The 14531-nt window shown below is 67.5% G+C and overlaps 2 protein-coding genes across 2 annotated transcripts; one reads left to right on the top strand and one right to left on the bottom strand.

Moving 5' to 3' along the window:
• Positions 1 to 1839: 1839 nt before the first annotated feature.
• CCDC120 (coiled-coil domain containing 120) lies at positions 1840 to 5679 on the bottom strand. Its single transcript, XM_054177181.1, has 10 exons — positions 5613 to 5679; positions 4995 to 5012; positions 4126 to 4232; positions 3452 to 3560; positions 3237 to 3250; positions 3038 to 3148; positions 2584 to 2746; positions 2306 to 2347; positions 2077 to 2203; positions 1840 to 1942 (listed from the first exon to the last, which is right to left on the bottom strand). The coding sequence occupies exons 1-10, from the start codon at positions 5677 to 5679 to the stop codon at positions 1840 to 1842; spliced, it is 861 nt and encodes a 286-aa protein (XP_054033156.1).
• A 147-nt stretch (positions 5680 to 5826) lies between these two features.
• Positions 5827 to 12964, top strand: LOC128899094 (transcription factor E3-like). Its single transcript, XM_054177321.1, is given in 11 exon segments — positions 5827 to 5971; positions 6914 to 7075; positions 7233 to 7440; positions 7883 to 7990; positions 7992 to 8023; positions 9718 to 9792; positions 10406 to 10503; positions 11119 to 11175; positions 11284 to 11359; positions 11834 to 11981; positions 12575 to 12964. Coding segments are annotated over 11 exon segments (1419 nt in total). The 5' UTR covers positions 5827 to 5843; the 3' UTR covers positions 12902 to 12964.
• The last annotated feature ends 1567 nt before the right edge of the window (positions 12965 to 14531 follow it).

The following is a 14531-nucleotide window of genomic DNA, read 5'->3' as shown; positions in this document are numbered from 1 at the left end:
CTAATTTGGGGGTGCTTTAATAAATGGAGGGAGCTGCAAATGGCTCTTAAATGGGGAGGGGGTCCCCAAGTTAATGGAAAGGGGGAAGTGGGGAGGTGTTCAATTTAGAGACAGTGAAGGGCCAGGGGTGAGGGTCCTGATTTGGGGGTCCCCAGAGGCCAGGGGGCAGCTGAGTAAGTCTGAGGGGGTCCCCATTTGGGGCTCCGAAATACCCTGGGGGGGGATCCCCAGGGACCGAGAGAAGACCCTCAGTAAATGGGGAGGGGTCTGGAGGGTGGGGAGGGGGCCCCAAATTAATGGGGAGGGGTCCCTCACTGGATACAGAGAGGGTCCCAAATTGAAGGACAAGGGGGGGCCCCGATTTGGGGGTCCTCAAATTATTAGGGGGGGTCCAGTGGCTGGGGGAGTACACAAGTATGGGGGGCAGGGGGGAACGACCAAGAGGTGCCCCCAGATTACAGGGGGGACCCCAATTAAAGGGGGCCCCTAGTTAAAGGGGGGGCCCAGATTAAAGGGGGAGGAACCCAAACCTTGTGAGGGCTCCCAGAATAAGGGAGAGGGGAGCTCAAGTCAAAGGGAGGGTCCCCAATTAAAGGAGGGGCTCCCAATCCCCCCAGGCCCCCCCTCACCGCTCAGCCCCTCCCCACACCAAGGGCACCCCCCGCCCCCCCCTGGCCCCCCCTGCCCAGAGCCCCGTCCCCCACCCCCCCCCGTACCTGGGGGTCATGGCCCCGGCGTAGCTCAGGGAATGGGGCAGCCCCTGGGGGGGGTCCCGGCGCCGTTGCTGGGGGGGGGGCACCCAGGCAGCAGGCCCCGGGGGCGGGTGGGGGGGGGGGTCCCGCGGGCGGGGGGGGGTTCTTGGGCTGGGGGGGGGGCCCCGGGGGGGTCCCGGTGTGGCGCAGGTACCACTCCCGCAGCCCCTCCAGGGCCAACCACTTCTGGCTGCGCCTCTGCTGCGCCGTGGGGGGGCCCCCGAACACCGACCCCCCCCCTCGGCTGGGCTCGGGACCCCCCCCCCAAATCGTTTCCGCCCCCCCCCTGGGGTTTTCGGCCCCTCCCCCCCCCAGGGGGGGCTCAGAGGCCGCCCCTCCCCCACCCCCCCCCCAGTCGATCAGAGCCTCGGAGCTGTTGCTGCGGCGGCTGCGGGGGGGGGCCGGGAACGGGGGGGGGGGCGCCGAGGGGGGAGGGGGTCGGGTTTTGGAGGGGGGGGGCAGCCCCCACCCCCAGCTGTGAGTCTTGGCTGCCGGACCAGGGCCGGGGGGGCAGCCCTGGGGCATCAGAGCTGCGGGGAGGGGGCAAGACAAAAACAGAGAGGTCAGGAAGCAAAACAAGGAGAGGGGGAGGGGGGAATGGGGCTGGAGACCCCCAAGGTGCCCCCTGGAAATCTGACCCCCCCCCAAAAAATTTGTCCTCACCCCCTCCCCAATTTACCTCCCAGGAGTCCTAATTGCCCCCCCCCCAAATTATTTATTGTCCCCCCCAAGCCCCTTATTGCCCCCCCCGACTGTTTAATCTTACTGCCCCCCCCAGCTACTTATTGCCCCCCCCAGCTACTTACTGCTCCCCCATCCACCCCTTTAAACCCCATTCTTCCCCCGCCCCCTCCCACCAGCCCCTCCCAGACCCACCCCAAATTCCCCCCCCCCAAATTTCCCAATCCCCCTCCCAAATCGCCCTTCCCCTCCCCAAATTGCTCTCCCCTCCCCCCCAATTTCCTACTCCCCTCTCCCAATTTCCTTTCCCACTCTCCCCAACTTTCCCACCTCTCCTCCCCAACTCCCCCTCCTCAAATTGCCTCTCTCCCGCTGCCCCCTCCCCAGGCCGCCCCTCCCCCGCGGCTCACCGGCAGGGGGGGCCCCGGGGGCTGCGGGGCAGGACGGGCGTGGCCGGGACGCTGCGGCCCTCGAAGCTGGAGGCACTGCGGGGGAGGGTCCGAGCCGGGCTGGGGGCGGGGGGAGGGAGGGGCCACAAAACATCAGGACCCCTCCCCAGCGCCAAGAACCACCCCGGAAGGGGAGGGGGGAGAAGAGGTTAAGGAAGGGGGAGAGGGTTAAGGGGGAGGGATCTCCACCCTACCTGGCTGGGCTGGCCAGGGAGCTGCGGCGGCCGGGACCCCCCCCAGGGGTCTCGGGGGTCCAAGGTGGGGGGCGACGATCAGGGCTGCCGGGGCCGGCCCGGGGGGGCTTCGGGTGGGGTAAGACCCCTGGAAGGGGGAGGGTGAACACAAAGTGCCCCCCCCACGGTTAAAGTTGGGGCGTAGGAGGGGGTCCCCAGGGTCTTCTGGGGGTGGGGGGAGGGCACCAACCATTCTCCAGCGTGGGGAGGTCACAGAGGGAACCATTTTCATCTGGGGGGGGCAAAAGGAGCAGAGGGTCAGGGATGCCATAGGGACCCCCCAAAAGTGGACCCTCCCCAAATCCCCCCTCCTGCTTCTCTTGGCACCCCCCACCCCCACCCCGAGCTCCAGGACTCCTCTGGGTGCTCTGAGCCTTCCCTGGGACTTTGGGAACTCCCCGCCTGGTTCTCAGATCCCTCTGCCCATCCAGCCCCGGTTCTCAGGTTCCCCCCAGCCCCCGGTCTCACCGAGCTGGGCGCGGAGCTGCCGCAGCCTTTGGGCCGCCTCGGCCTGAAGCCGCTGCCGGCGCCGCCGTTGCTCGGGAGGCAGCCCCGGGGCCGTCGCTAAGCGCCGAGCGGCTTCCACCACCTGCAGCTGCACCGCAACCTCCCGCCGGGCCGCGCGAGCCGCCTGCGGGGAGCGGAGCGGAGAGACGGGAGCGGCGGGAGCGGGACAGGCCCGGGAGGAGCCGCGGGGGAACGAGGGAGGCCATTAGGGTACGGGAGCCGGACAGGGACAAACAGGCTGGGGGGGGTGGGGGGGCGCGGTGAGGACGCCGCTAGGGTACGGGAGCCGGGAAAGGACAAACAAGCCAAGGGGAGCGGGGGGGGCAGGCGCGAGCGGACGCGGAGCGCAGGGGAGCCGCCGCCGGGGTACGGGAGCCGGCAGGGGACACACTAATTAGAACACAGGGACCGCCACTGGGGCACGGAAAGCGCCGTAGCCCACAGCGGCCGTGCGGAGGCCGTCAGAGGGGTAGAGGGACAGGCACCGCGGTACCGGGGCCGGGAAGGGGCACACAGGCCGCAGGCGCTGCCGTTAAGGGGACAGGGGCCGGGAGGGCACACCCGGGGCAGGCGCTGCCATTGGGGGTACGGGGCCCGGGAGGGGACAAACAGGCCGCAGGCCTTGCCGCTAAGAGTACAGGAGCCGGCGGAGAACGCCCTAGCCGCAGGCACCACCATGGGGGTACGGCGGCCGGGAAGGGACAAACAGACCATGGGCCCTGCCAGTGGGTACGGCGGCCGGGAAGGGCCATACCCAGCGGGGCGGGGGAGAAGCGCGTTTTAACCGCTCCCAGCCGCTCCCTTTCCCCCCTTCTCCCCCGGAGCCTACCTCGGGGAGGGGTCCCCGGGGGGTTCCCGCAGCGCGGCGGCGCGGGGGGGGGCTGGGGTCTCTCGCCAGGTTCCAGAGGGTACTCGGGGGGCAGCTTCCCTGTCAGCTCCTGCAGGCAGCGGGGGGTAAGGAGGGGGGAGGGGGGTTGGGGAGTGGGTAGCGGGTAGGGGCTGGGAGAGGAGCTGGGGCGGGGTCTGACAGTTCTAGGGGGTCCCTAGAGGGAAGATAGTGGGGTCTGGGGGGGGGGAGACATAGGAGATTTTGTTGGGGGGCTGGGGGCATCCAGAGAGGCTTTGGGGAAGTCCTGGGTGGGGGGAGGCAGGAAGGTTGGCAGTGGGGTCTATGGGGGGTCCTGTTTGAGTTGGGGAGGTCAGGGGGGACCGTGGGAGGGTCAGGAAGGTTGGCAGTGGGGTCTATGGGGGGGTCTTGAGGGTCTCTGTGGAGGTCCTGGGTAGGGTCAGGAAGGTTTGCAGTGGTGTCTACAGGGTCCTAGGAGGGCTTGGGGAGGTCCTGGGGGGTCCTGAGGGCCTTTGGGGAGGTCTGGGGAGGGCCAGGAAGGTTGGCAGTAGGATCTGGGGGGATCCTGGGAGGGTCCCTGAGGGTGTTTGAGGAGGGTCTGGGTGGTCAGAGGGGCTGAGGGGCCAGGGTGGGGTCAGGGGTCAGGGGTCACTCACAGCCTCCTGCAGGCAGAGGCGGCGCAGCTCTCGCAGCCGCAGCCCCAGGGCCTGGCGCAGGCTCCGCTGCCGCTCCTGCAGCTCCTGCAGCCCCCCCGCGGGCAGCGCTGCAGGGGGCACAGCGTCAGGGGCAGGGGGCACAGGTGGGGCAGGGGGCACAAGGGGAGGAGGGGGGCAGGGGGCACAGGTGGGGCAGGGGGCACAAGGGGAGGAGGGGGGCAGGGGGCACAGGGGGGCAGGGGGTACAGGTGGGGCAGGGGGCACAGGGCACAGGGCAGGAGGGCAGGGAAGGGTCAGGGTGGAAGTCAGGGGGCACAGAGGGGACGGCAGGGGGCACAGGCTAGGAGGCAGGACTGAAATGGGGGGGGGTCAGGGTGTGCAGGGCTGGTGGGCAAGGCTTTGGGGGTGGCAAGGGGGCAGAGATTCAGTGGGGGGCAAGTGGGGGGCAGAGAAGGGGATAAAGGGTGGGGGCAAAGAGCAGAGAGCAGGCAGCAGAAGTTATAGGGCAGGGGCAAGGGGCAGAAGCTGGGGGGCAAGGCACAGGGGGCGCAGGTCATGGGGTCAAGGGGTGCAGGTGAAGGGCTCGAGAGTAGCAAGGGGGCAGGATTTGGGGGGCAGGATTTGGGGGGCAAGGGAGAGGTTGGGGGGAGGGAACAGAGGTCAGGGGACAAGGGGCAGAGGATGAAGGGCAAGGGGCAGGGAGGAGGTTGGGGGCACAAGGGGGGGGTCAGGGGGCACCACGGGGCAGGGGTCAGGGGAGGTCACAAGGGAACAGTGGGGGGTGAGGGGGTGGGAGGCAGCTGGGAGGGGCAGGTCAGGGGGTGGGGTTGGGGGGCTCCAGGGGTGGGATTTGGGGGGGGTCTGGGTACCTGCAGGGCTGTAGGTGCCTGGGGGGGGGGGGCACGATGTGGCCTCTCAGCTCCATGGTGGGGCAGGCCCCATGGGATCCCCGCTGCTGGGGGGCAGGATTGGGGGGAGGGGGGAACAGAGCCTTGTAATTGGGAGGGGGGTCGCGGGGGGTGGGGACAGGACCCCTATTTTCAGCTCCCCCCCCACACACTGACCCAGCCCCACCCCTCCCAAAAGGGACCCCAGGGATCATGGAGACCCCTCCCCTCCCCCCAGCCACCCCTCCAGGAAACCCCCTCCCCGTTCCCCCCCCCCAGACCCCCATTTCCAACACCCCCCTCAGGCCTCTGCCCCCCCCCCGTTCCGCAGCCTCTCCTCAGCTGCCCCCAGACCCCGGGGCCCCTCCTGGGCTCCCTTCCCCTCCCCCCCGGGGGGCTCCTTCCCCTCCCCCCCCCCCCCGCCCTTTACCTGCCCCTCGGGGTCCCTCCGCTGCCCTCCCCCCCCGCCCCGGGGGTCTCCGCGGCGTCCGGAGCGGCCTCGCCTGCTTCCCCCCCGCCTCCCCCCCCGCACCCCGAAACGCCGCCCCGTGACGTCACTTCCGCCCCAGGCGGCGCTTCCGCTTCAGGCCCCAGCGGCACTTCCGGTTAGGGCCTCGCAGACCCCGCCCGGGGCTCGGGGATCGCCCCGGACCCCCCCCGAGCCCATCCGGACCCCCCCGCGGCTCGCGGAGCCCCTCCCCGGCCCCTCCCCGGCCCCTCCCCGGCCGCACAGAGACCCCCGGGGCCCCGCCCCGCGCATCCGCGACCCCCGAGCCCGCAGGCAGCCCCCGAGGGTCGCAGGGGGGCAGGGGGCGGGGGTGGGGCTCAGCCATGTCCGGGGGGGCAGCTGAGGGGGTCCCGGTGGCCTCTGCTCCCCCCCCGGGGACCCCCCCCGGGCGCCCCACGGTTTATCTGCTGCTGGAGGGACCCAGCCCCCCGGACACCCTCAGGGTGCTCAGGTGAGGGGGGGGCTGGGGAGGTCTGGGGGGGCTCTGGGTGGTCGTGGGGGAAGTCCTTTGGGGGCTCTGGGCGTTCCTGGAGGCTTCTGGGGGTTCCTGGGGGCTTCTGTGAGGGTCGGGGGGGGGGGGGGCGGGGAGGTCCTGGGGGCTCTGGGAGGGTCCTGGAGGTTTGTTTGAGGATCTTGAGGGTTCTTGGGGGCATCTGGGGGGGTCCAGGGGGGTCTGGGGGAGGGCTTAGGGGCTCTGGGAGGGTCGTGGAAGAAATCCTTGGGGGGTCCTGCGGGCCTCTGTGAGGGTCTTGGGAGGGCCCTGGGGGGGTCCTGGGCGCTCTGAGAGAGGTCTTGAAGGCTTAGGTGAGGGTCTGGGACATCCTGGAGGGGTCCTGGGGGTTCAGGGGATGACCTGGAGGGGGCTCTTGGGTGGTCTTGAGGGCATCTGTGAGGGTCTGGGAGGTCCTGGAGGGGTCTTGGGGGGTGTGGGCGGGGGGGAGGTCCTAGGGACTTTGGGGGGTCCTGGAGGGAGCCCTGGGAGGGTCCTGGAGGGAGTCCTGGGGGGGGTCCTGGAGGGAGTCCTGGGAGGGTCTTGGTGGCTTCTGTGGGGCTCTGGAAGGTCCTGGTGGGAGTCATGGTGGGGTCTGGGGGATTGGGGGTCTCTGGGTGGACCTCAGGTGGTTGGGGTCTGGGGAGGGTTGGGGTCTCTGGGGGAGTCCCTGCGGGGTCCTGGTTAGGGTTGGGTGGATCGGGGGGGGGTTGGGGGTTTTGGGGGTGTCTGGGTGGATGGGGGGGGTTGGGGGTCTCTGGGTAGATGCTGGAGGGGGTCTCTGGGGGGCTTGGCTGGATCTGGGGGAGATGGGGGGCTCTGGGTAGATGCTGGGGGGGTTGGGGGTCTCTGGGGGGGGGCGTTTTCTGGGCTGCTGTTAACCTCTCCCCTGACCCCCCCCAGCCTCAGCTCCTTGCTGCCTGAGTCTGGCATTGTTGCTGACATCGAGTGGGAGCCCCCCCCAGGGGAGGCCACCCCTGAAGACCCCCCCCATGGCGACCCCCCCCTCCAAACCCCTTCAGGGGGAACCTTTTACAGCCTCAAGAGCCAACCTCTGCCCCCCAGGTAACCTCCCCCCAGCCCCCTCCCGACCTTAGGCTGCTTCCCCTCCCCCAGCTCCTCCTTCATTAACCTTCCCCTCCCCCAACCACCCGACCCCCTCCCCCCAACCCCCTCCCCCCAACCCCCTCCCCCCTCACTCACTTTCCCCTCCCTCCCCCAGCACGGAGCCGCTGGCCCCCCCCCGGGCTGCCCCCTCCTCCCGGGTGCTGCTCAGGCAGCAGCTGATGAGGGCCCAGGCCCAGGAGCAGGAGCAGAGGGAGAGAAAGGAGTCCCCTGGGCCCCCCCCAGCACCAGGACCCTCCCCTGCCATTGCTGTGGGGGCTCCCCCCAACAGGGCCCCCCCACAGGTGCCCCCAGAGGTGCTCAAGGTGAGAGGGAGGGAGGGGAGGGAGGGGTGTGGGGGGTGGGAATCAAGGTTGGTACTGGGGGGGTCTCTGGGGGGCTGGGGGCTGTGTGGGTCAGGGGTCTCTGTGGGGCTGGGGTCTCCGAGTGTGGGCTGTGGGCGTCTCTGGGGTCCATGGCCCTATGGGTCTGGGGTCTCTGTAGGTCTGAGGTTCAGGGTTCTATGGGTCTAGGGTCTCTGGCTCTGGGGTCCATGGGGCTGGGGTCTGTGTGGGGCTGGGGTCCATGGCTCTGTGGGGGTGGGGGGCTGTGTGGGACTGGGATTCCTGTGCCTGTGGGGCTGGGGCTTTTGTGTCTCTGGGGCTCGGGTCTCCATGGGTCTGGCTTCTGGGGGGCTGGGGTCTAGGGTCAATGGGTCCTGGGTCTGTGTGGGGCTGGGGTCCACTCTCTGCCTCCCCCCATGGGCAGGTGCAGACCCACCTGGAGAACCCCACCCGGTACCACCTGCGGGCGGCGCAGCGCCAGCAGCTGCGGAGGTTCCTCAGCCACCAGCAGGGGGCCCCGGGGAGCCCTCGGCCAGACACAGCCAGCGGCGGCTCCCCCAAGGAGGTAAACACTGCAGGAGGGGACCGGGTGGGGCAGGAAGTGAGGTCACAGGGCAGGAAGTGATGGGGTAGAGACAGGAAGTGAGGTCATGGGGCAGGAAGGGATGGGGTAGGGGCAGGAAGTGAGGTCACAGGGCAGGAAGTGATGGGTTAGAGACAGGAAGTGAGGTCATGGGGCAGGAAGGGATGGGGTAGGGGCAGGAAGTGAGGTCACAGGGCAGGAAGTGAGGTCATGGGGCAGGAAGTGATGAGGTAGGGGCAGGAAGTGAGGTCACAGGGCAGGAAGTGATGAGGCACAGGTAGGATGTGAAGTCACAGGGCAGGAAGTGATGGGTTAGAGACAGGAAGTGAGGTCATGGGGCAGGAAGGGATGGGGTAGGGGCAGGAAGTGAGGTCACAGGGCAGGAAGTGATGAGGCACAGGTAGGATGTGAGGTCACAGGAGCAGGATGTGAGGTCACAGGAGCAGGAAGTGAGGTCACAGGAGCAGGAAGTGGTAGCATAGAGCAGGAAATGACTGAGAAGGAAGCGGCGGTGCGGGACAGGAAATGACCCTGTGGGGCCAGGAAGTGATGTTGTGAAGGCAGGAAATTAGGTCTTAGAAGCAGGAAGCAAAGTTACAGGAGCAAAAGAGACAGCGTAGGGCAAAAAGTGATGGCATAGGGGAGGAAACAACAGAGGAAGGCAGGAAATGATGTCATAGCAAGAGGAAGCAACGGAGATGTGGCAGGAAATGGTGGCAGGGAGCAGGAAAAAGCAGAATAGGAAGAGGAAGTAGAGTAGGAAGCAATGTCGTAGAGGCAGGAAATGATGGTGTTGGAAGGGGAACTCTATCATAGGAACAGGAAGTGGTGTCAGTGGGAGAGGAAATGAGATGAGGCAGGGAGTGATGTCACGGCGGGGGAAGCAATGGAATAAAGGCAGGAAGTAAGATGATAGGGTAGGAAGTGAGGTCCTACAGGCAGAAAGTGACATTACAGGAGCAGGAAACTGCCACAGGAACAGGAAGTGATGCAAAACAGGAAGAGACACCACAAAGCAGGAAATGATGGCATGGGACAGGAAAAGAAATCATAGAACAGGAAGAGAGGTTATGGAGGGAGGAAGTCATAGGAAAGCAGAGGAAATGTTATTACAAGAGCAGGAAGTGGCAGGATGGGACAGGAAATGATACCATGGAGCAGGAAATAGTGCCCTAGAGGCAGGAAATGATGCCATAGGGGCAGGAAATGAGATCACAGGGCAAGAACTGGCACTGTAGAGGCAGGAAGTGACATCCTAGGGACAGGAAATGAGATGATATGGCTGGAAGTGAACTTGTAGGGGGGAGGAAATGATGTCACAGGGACAGGAAATGAAATCCTGGAGCAGGAAGTGAACTTGTAGGGGGGAGGAAATGATGCCACAGTGGCAGGAAACAAGGTGATAGTGAAGGAAATTAGCAACTGGGGGACAGGAAGTGAGGTCATGGGGGACAGGAGGTGAGGCCATAGAGAAAGTGAGGTCACGGGGACAGGAAGTGATGTCACAGCAGTGATGACGTCATGGGCAGGCTGGGGACCTCACAGAGAAGCTGATGATGATGTTGGGGCTGGGGAGTGTTGGGGGGGGGGTCAGAGTCCCCACCCAGGACATGGGGGAGGGGTGTGTGGGGCTTTGCCTGTGACCCCCATGTGACCCCTCTGGGCCCCCTCCCCAGCTTGATGATGTCATCGATGACCTCATCAGCCTGGGTTCCAGCTACGAGCAGCTGCTGCGCCTGGAGCCACACACGGTGAGAGGCTCTGGGGGGCTGGGGGGTGAGGAGGGGGCTGGGGGGGCTCGGGGGGGTGAGGAGGGGGCTGGGGGGGCTCTGGGGGGTGAGGAGGGGGCTGGGGGGCTCTGGGGAGTGAGGAGGGGGCTGGGGGCCTCTGGGGAGTGAGGAGGGGGCTGGGGGGGCTCTGGGGGGTGAGGAGGGGGCTGGGGGCCTCTGGGGAGTGAGGAGGGGGCTGGGGGGGCTCTGGGGAGTGAGGAGGGGGCTGGGGGGGCTCTGGGGAGTGAGGAGGGGGCTGGGGGGCTCTGGGGGGTGAGGAGGGGGCTGGGGAGGCTCTGGGGGAGGTGAGGAAGGGGCTGGGGAGGCTCTGGGGGGTGAGGAGGGGGCTGGGGGGGCTCTGGGGGAGGTGAGGAAGGGGCTGGGGGGGCTCTGGGGGGTGAGGAAGGGGCTGGGGGGGCTCTGGGGGAGGTGAGGAAGGGGCTGAAGGGTCCCTGGGTGGTTTCAGAGGGGGCTGGGGGGGTCCCTGTGTGGCTGAGTCCCCCCCACAGCCTGGCTCAAGCTGGGGCGTGGGTGGCAGAACAGGACATGGGAGGCGTGGCCTGTGTGGGTGTGGCCACACTGACTCCTCCCCCAGGTTCCCACCCCTGGCCCCCCCCCCGGAGGTGTTGCCGCCCCCGCAGGGCAGCAGCTCCTGCCCCCCCCAGCTGCCCAGGGTCAAGGCTGAGCTCTCAGGTAGGGAGGGCTGGAGGGGGGGTCATGGGGGGGGGGTCTTTGGAGGGCTTGGGAGGGTCTTGGAGGAGCTCATGGGGGGTGGGAGGGTCTCAGGGGGTCTTCGGGGGGGTGAGAAGGTCATGGGGGGGTCTTTGGGGGAGGGTCTCTGGGGGCATCTCTGTGGGTTGGGGTCTCTGGGGGGGTCTGTGGGTTGGGGTCTCTGGGGGGGTCTCTATGGGTTGTGGGTCTCTGGGGGGGTCTCTGTGGGTGGTGGTCTCTGGGGGGGTCTCTATGGGTTGGGGTCTCTGGGGGGGTCTCTGTGGGTGGTGGTCTCTAGGAGAGACTCTATGGGTTGGGGTCTCTGGGGGGGGTCTGTGGGTTGGGGTCTCTGGGGGGGGTCTCTATGGGTTGGGGTCTCTGGGGGGGTCTCTGTGGGTGGTGGTCTCTGGGGGGGGTCTGTGGGTTGGGGTCTCTGGGGGGGGTCTCTATGGGTTGGGGTCTCTGGGGGGGTCTCTGTGGGTGGTGGTCTCTGGGGGGGTCTCTACGGGTTGGGGTCTCTGGGGGGGTCTCTGTGGGCTGGGATCTCCCCAGGGGTGTGCCCTGGGGGGGGGGTCCTGACCCTTTCCCCTCCCCCAGACTCAGAGACCAAAGCTCTGCTGAAGGAGAGGCAGAAGAAAGACAACCACAACCTAAGTGAGCTCTAGGGGGAGCCCAAAATGGGGCTGGGGGAGGCCCTGAGGCTGCTGTGGGGTTGTTGGGACCCCTCCCCCCACCCCCTAATTCCCTTCCCCTCCCCCCCAGTCGAGCGGCGCCGGAGGTTCAACATCAACGACAGAATCAAGGAGCTGGGGACCCTGATCCCCAAATCCAGCGACCCGTGAGGGGGGAGGGGCCTGGGGGGTCTGGGAGGGGCCTTGGGGTCTTGGGGTCACCCTGGTGGGGGGTTGGGTTGGGGGGGTTGGTGTGGGGGGATGCTTTTAGGGGGCATTCTGGAGTGGATTAGAGTAGCTGTGGGGGCCTGGAGGGGTCCTGAGGCCCTGGAAGGGGTCCTGGGGTGGGGCAGGGGGTCATGAGACCCATGTGGGGGTCCTGGGGGGCAGTCTTGGGGTCACCCTGGGGGGGCTTGGGGAGGAGGGGTCTTTGGGGAGGTTGTGAGGGATTTGGGGAGGCTGTGGGGGCTCAGAGTAGGGTCTGGGGCATTCTGAAGTGGGGCTGGAGGAGTCCTGAGGGCACTGGAGGGTCTGGGGGGGGTCCTGGTGTCCCTGGGGAGGGACCCTGGCGGGGGCCTGGTGCTCATGGTGGGTCTGTGGGGGGTGGGGTGTGTAACGCCCCCCATCACCCCTCCCCCCAGGGAGGTTCGGTGGAACAAGGGCAGCATCCTGAAGGCCTCAGTGGATTACATCCGGAGGCTGCAGAGGGAGACTCAGCGCTGGAGGCAGCTGGAGGAGCAGCAGCAGCGCCTCCAGCAGGCCAACCGCAGCCTGCAGCTGCGTGTGCAGGTCCAGGGGGGATGAAGAGGGGGCTGGGAGGTGGGGAGGGGGAGAGGAGGGGGGATGGATAGGTGAGGAGGGTGCTGAGGTGATGGGGAGGGGTCTAGGGGGATGAAGAGGGGGCTGAGGGGTGGGGGAGAGGGCTGGGGGAGGTTGGCAGGCAGCTGGGAGAAGTGAGGAGGGGGATGAGGGAGTGAGGAGAGGGCTGAGGATGTAGGGAGGGGACTCAGAGGAGGGGGAAGGAGCTGAGGAGATGAGGGGGGTGGGCAGGGGACTGGGGATGGGGAAGGGGTGGGGAGAGGACTGTGAGGGTGGGGAGGAGCTGGGGAGGGGGCTGAGAATGTCGGGGGAGGTCCCTGGGGGTCTGAAGAGGGGCTGGGGTAGTCCCTGAGAAACTGAGGAAGGGTCTGGAGAGGGGCTGGGAGGAGGTCTGGGGGATCATGGAGGGGAGCTGGGGGGGAAGTCATTGGGGGCCTGGGGAGAGTCTGGGGGAGTCCTTGGGGAGTTGAAGAGGGGTCTAGGGAGGTCCCTGAGTGGCTGAGGAGGGGTCTGGGGGAGTGCTGGTGTTCTGGGTGGGGGTCTCACAAGTCCCTCCCCACCAGGAGCTGGAGCTGCAGGCACAGCTGCATGGCCTCCCCCTGAGCCCCCCAGCAGCTCCCCTGGCCGAGGGGGGCTGCGAGGAAGCGCCTGGGGGTCCCCCCCCAACCCCCCAGTGCCTCCTGGACCTGGCACTGGGAGAGGACCTGGCCCCAGGGCTGGAGCTGGGGCTGGAGCTGGGGGGGTCTGAGGGGGGGGCTCTGGATGACATCCTGATGGAGGAGGGGGGGCTGCTGTCTCCCCTCGGCCCCCCCGGGCCCCTCCTGGCCTCCCCAGGGCCATCCAGGGCCTCCTCCCCCCACAGCAGCCTCAGCATGGAGGAGGAAGCCTGAGCCCTGGCCTTGCCCTTCTGAGGAGCCTTGGGCGTGGCCCTGGGGGCACCCTTTTAAGGACCACCCCCCACACACTAATTTCTCCTTCCCCTCATTGCCCTTTTAAGGCTCCCAGTGGAGGGGGGGGGGGGGGGTGGGGGTCCCACTCCAAGATCTGTGTTGGGCATTGCCACTTTAAGGCCACCCCCAGTCTGTTGCCCCTTCCAGGGGACCTCAGTGCGTTGCCCTTTTCAGGCTCCTTGGGGGGTCCCACCCCAGAAGCTCTCCTGGATGTTGTCCTGTCGGGGTGGCCCCCACTGTGCTTCCCCTCTGAGTGGGCCCCACCACATCGCCCCCTTAAGGCAGCCCCACAGCGCTGCCCCTGGCAGGCTCCGTGCTGGTGGCTCCTCGGGGCCCTGTCCCTGGTGTTGCCCTTTGAAGGCAGCCCCACCCCCGAGCCCCTTTAAGGCTTCCTGGTGGGACGCCCCCCTGCTCCCCCCCCCCCCCCCCCCCCCCCCCCCCCCCCCCCCCCCCCCCCCCCCCCCCCCCCCCCCCCCCCCCCCCCCGTGCAGCCTCTTCAAGGAGCTGCTTTGGCCCCACCCCACTGCAAGCCCCGCCCCCTCCCCGGCTGGCCCCGCCCCTTCCCCCAACCTCTCTTCCAATCAGGAGACTCCTGGGGGCTGGGCCCTCAGCAAGCTCCGCCCCTCCCCCCCACGGCTGTCACTCATCCACTGGCCCCATCTACCATGCCATAACCGTGCCCCCCCGCGGCCCCGCCCTCTTTTGGAGGCCCCGCCCCCCCCATTTTGTATGGACCAATCACAGGGGAAATAAATGTTTGTTAATGAGGGCAGGGCACCGGCACAGGGCTGGGGGGGCTGCGAGACCAGGGGAGACCCTCGGGGCCATACGGGAACAAGAGTGTGGCCTGGGGGATCACGTAGGACCAGGGGGGTCCCTGTAGAACCAGGGGGGTCTCTATGGCCCCTATAGGACCAGGGGGTCCCTGTAGAAGCAGGGGGGTCCCTATGGCCCCTATAGGACCAGGGGATCCCTGTAGAAGCAGGGGGGTCCCTATGGCCTCTATAGGACCAGGGGGTCCCTGTAGAAGCAGGGGGGTCCCTATGGCCCCTATAGGACCAGGGGATCCCTGTAGAAGCAGGGGGGTCCCTATGGCCTCTATAGGACCAGGGGGTCCCTGTAGAAGCAGGGGGGTCCCTATGGCCCCTATAGAACCAGGGGGTCCCTATGGCCCCTATAGGACCAGGGGATCCCTGTAGAAGCAGGGGGTTCCCTATGGCCCCTATAGGACCAGGGGGTCCCTGTAGAAGCAGGGGGGTCCCTATGGCCCCTATAGAACCAGGGGGTCCCTATGGCCCCTATAGGACCAGGGGATCCCTGTAGAAGCAGGGGGTTCCCTATGGCCCCTATAGGACCAAGGGGTCCCTGTACAACACTGGGGTCATAGAATCGATGAGGCTGGGAAAGACATCTGGCTGGCTGTCAGCCAGCATCTCATGAGTGCTGAACCATGGCCCCCGGTGCCACGTCCAGTCCCCCTTTGAACACCTCCAGGGATGGGGGCTCCACCACCTCCCCAGCTCCCTCAGCCTCTCCCCCCAGGGCTGTGCTGCAGACCCCTCCCCAGCTT

Source organism: Dryobates pubescens, chromosome 39 (genome assembly GCF_014839835.1).
Source record: "Dryobates pubescens isolate bDryPub1 chromosome 39, bDryPub1.pri, whole genome shotgun sequence".
In the NCBI taxonomy this organism is placed as follows: Eukaryota; Metazoa; Chordata; class Aves; order Piciformes; family Picidae; genus Dryobates; species Dryobates pubescens.
This window is presented reverse-complemented; position numbering and strand designations above follow the sequence as displayed.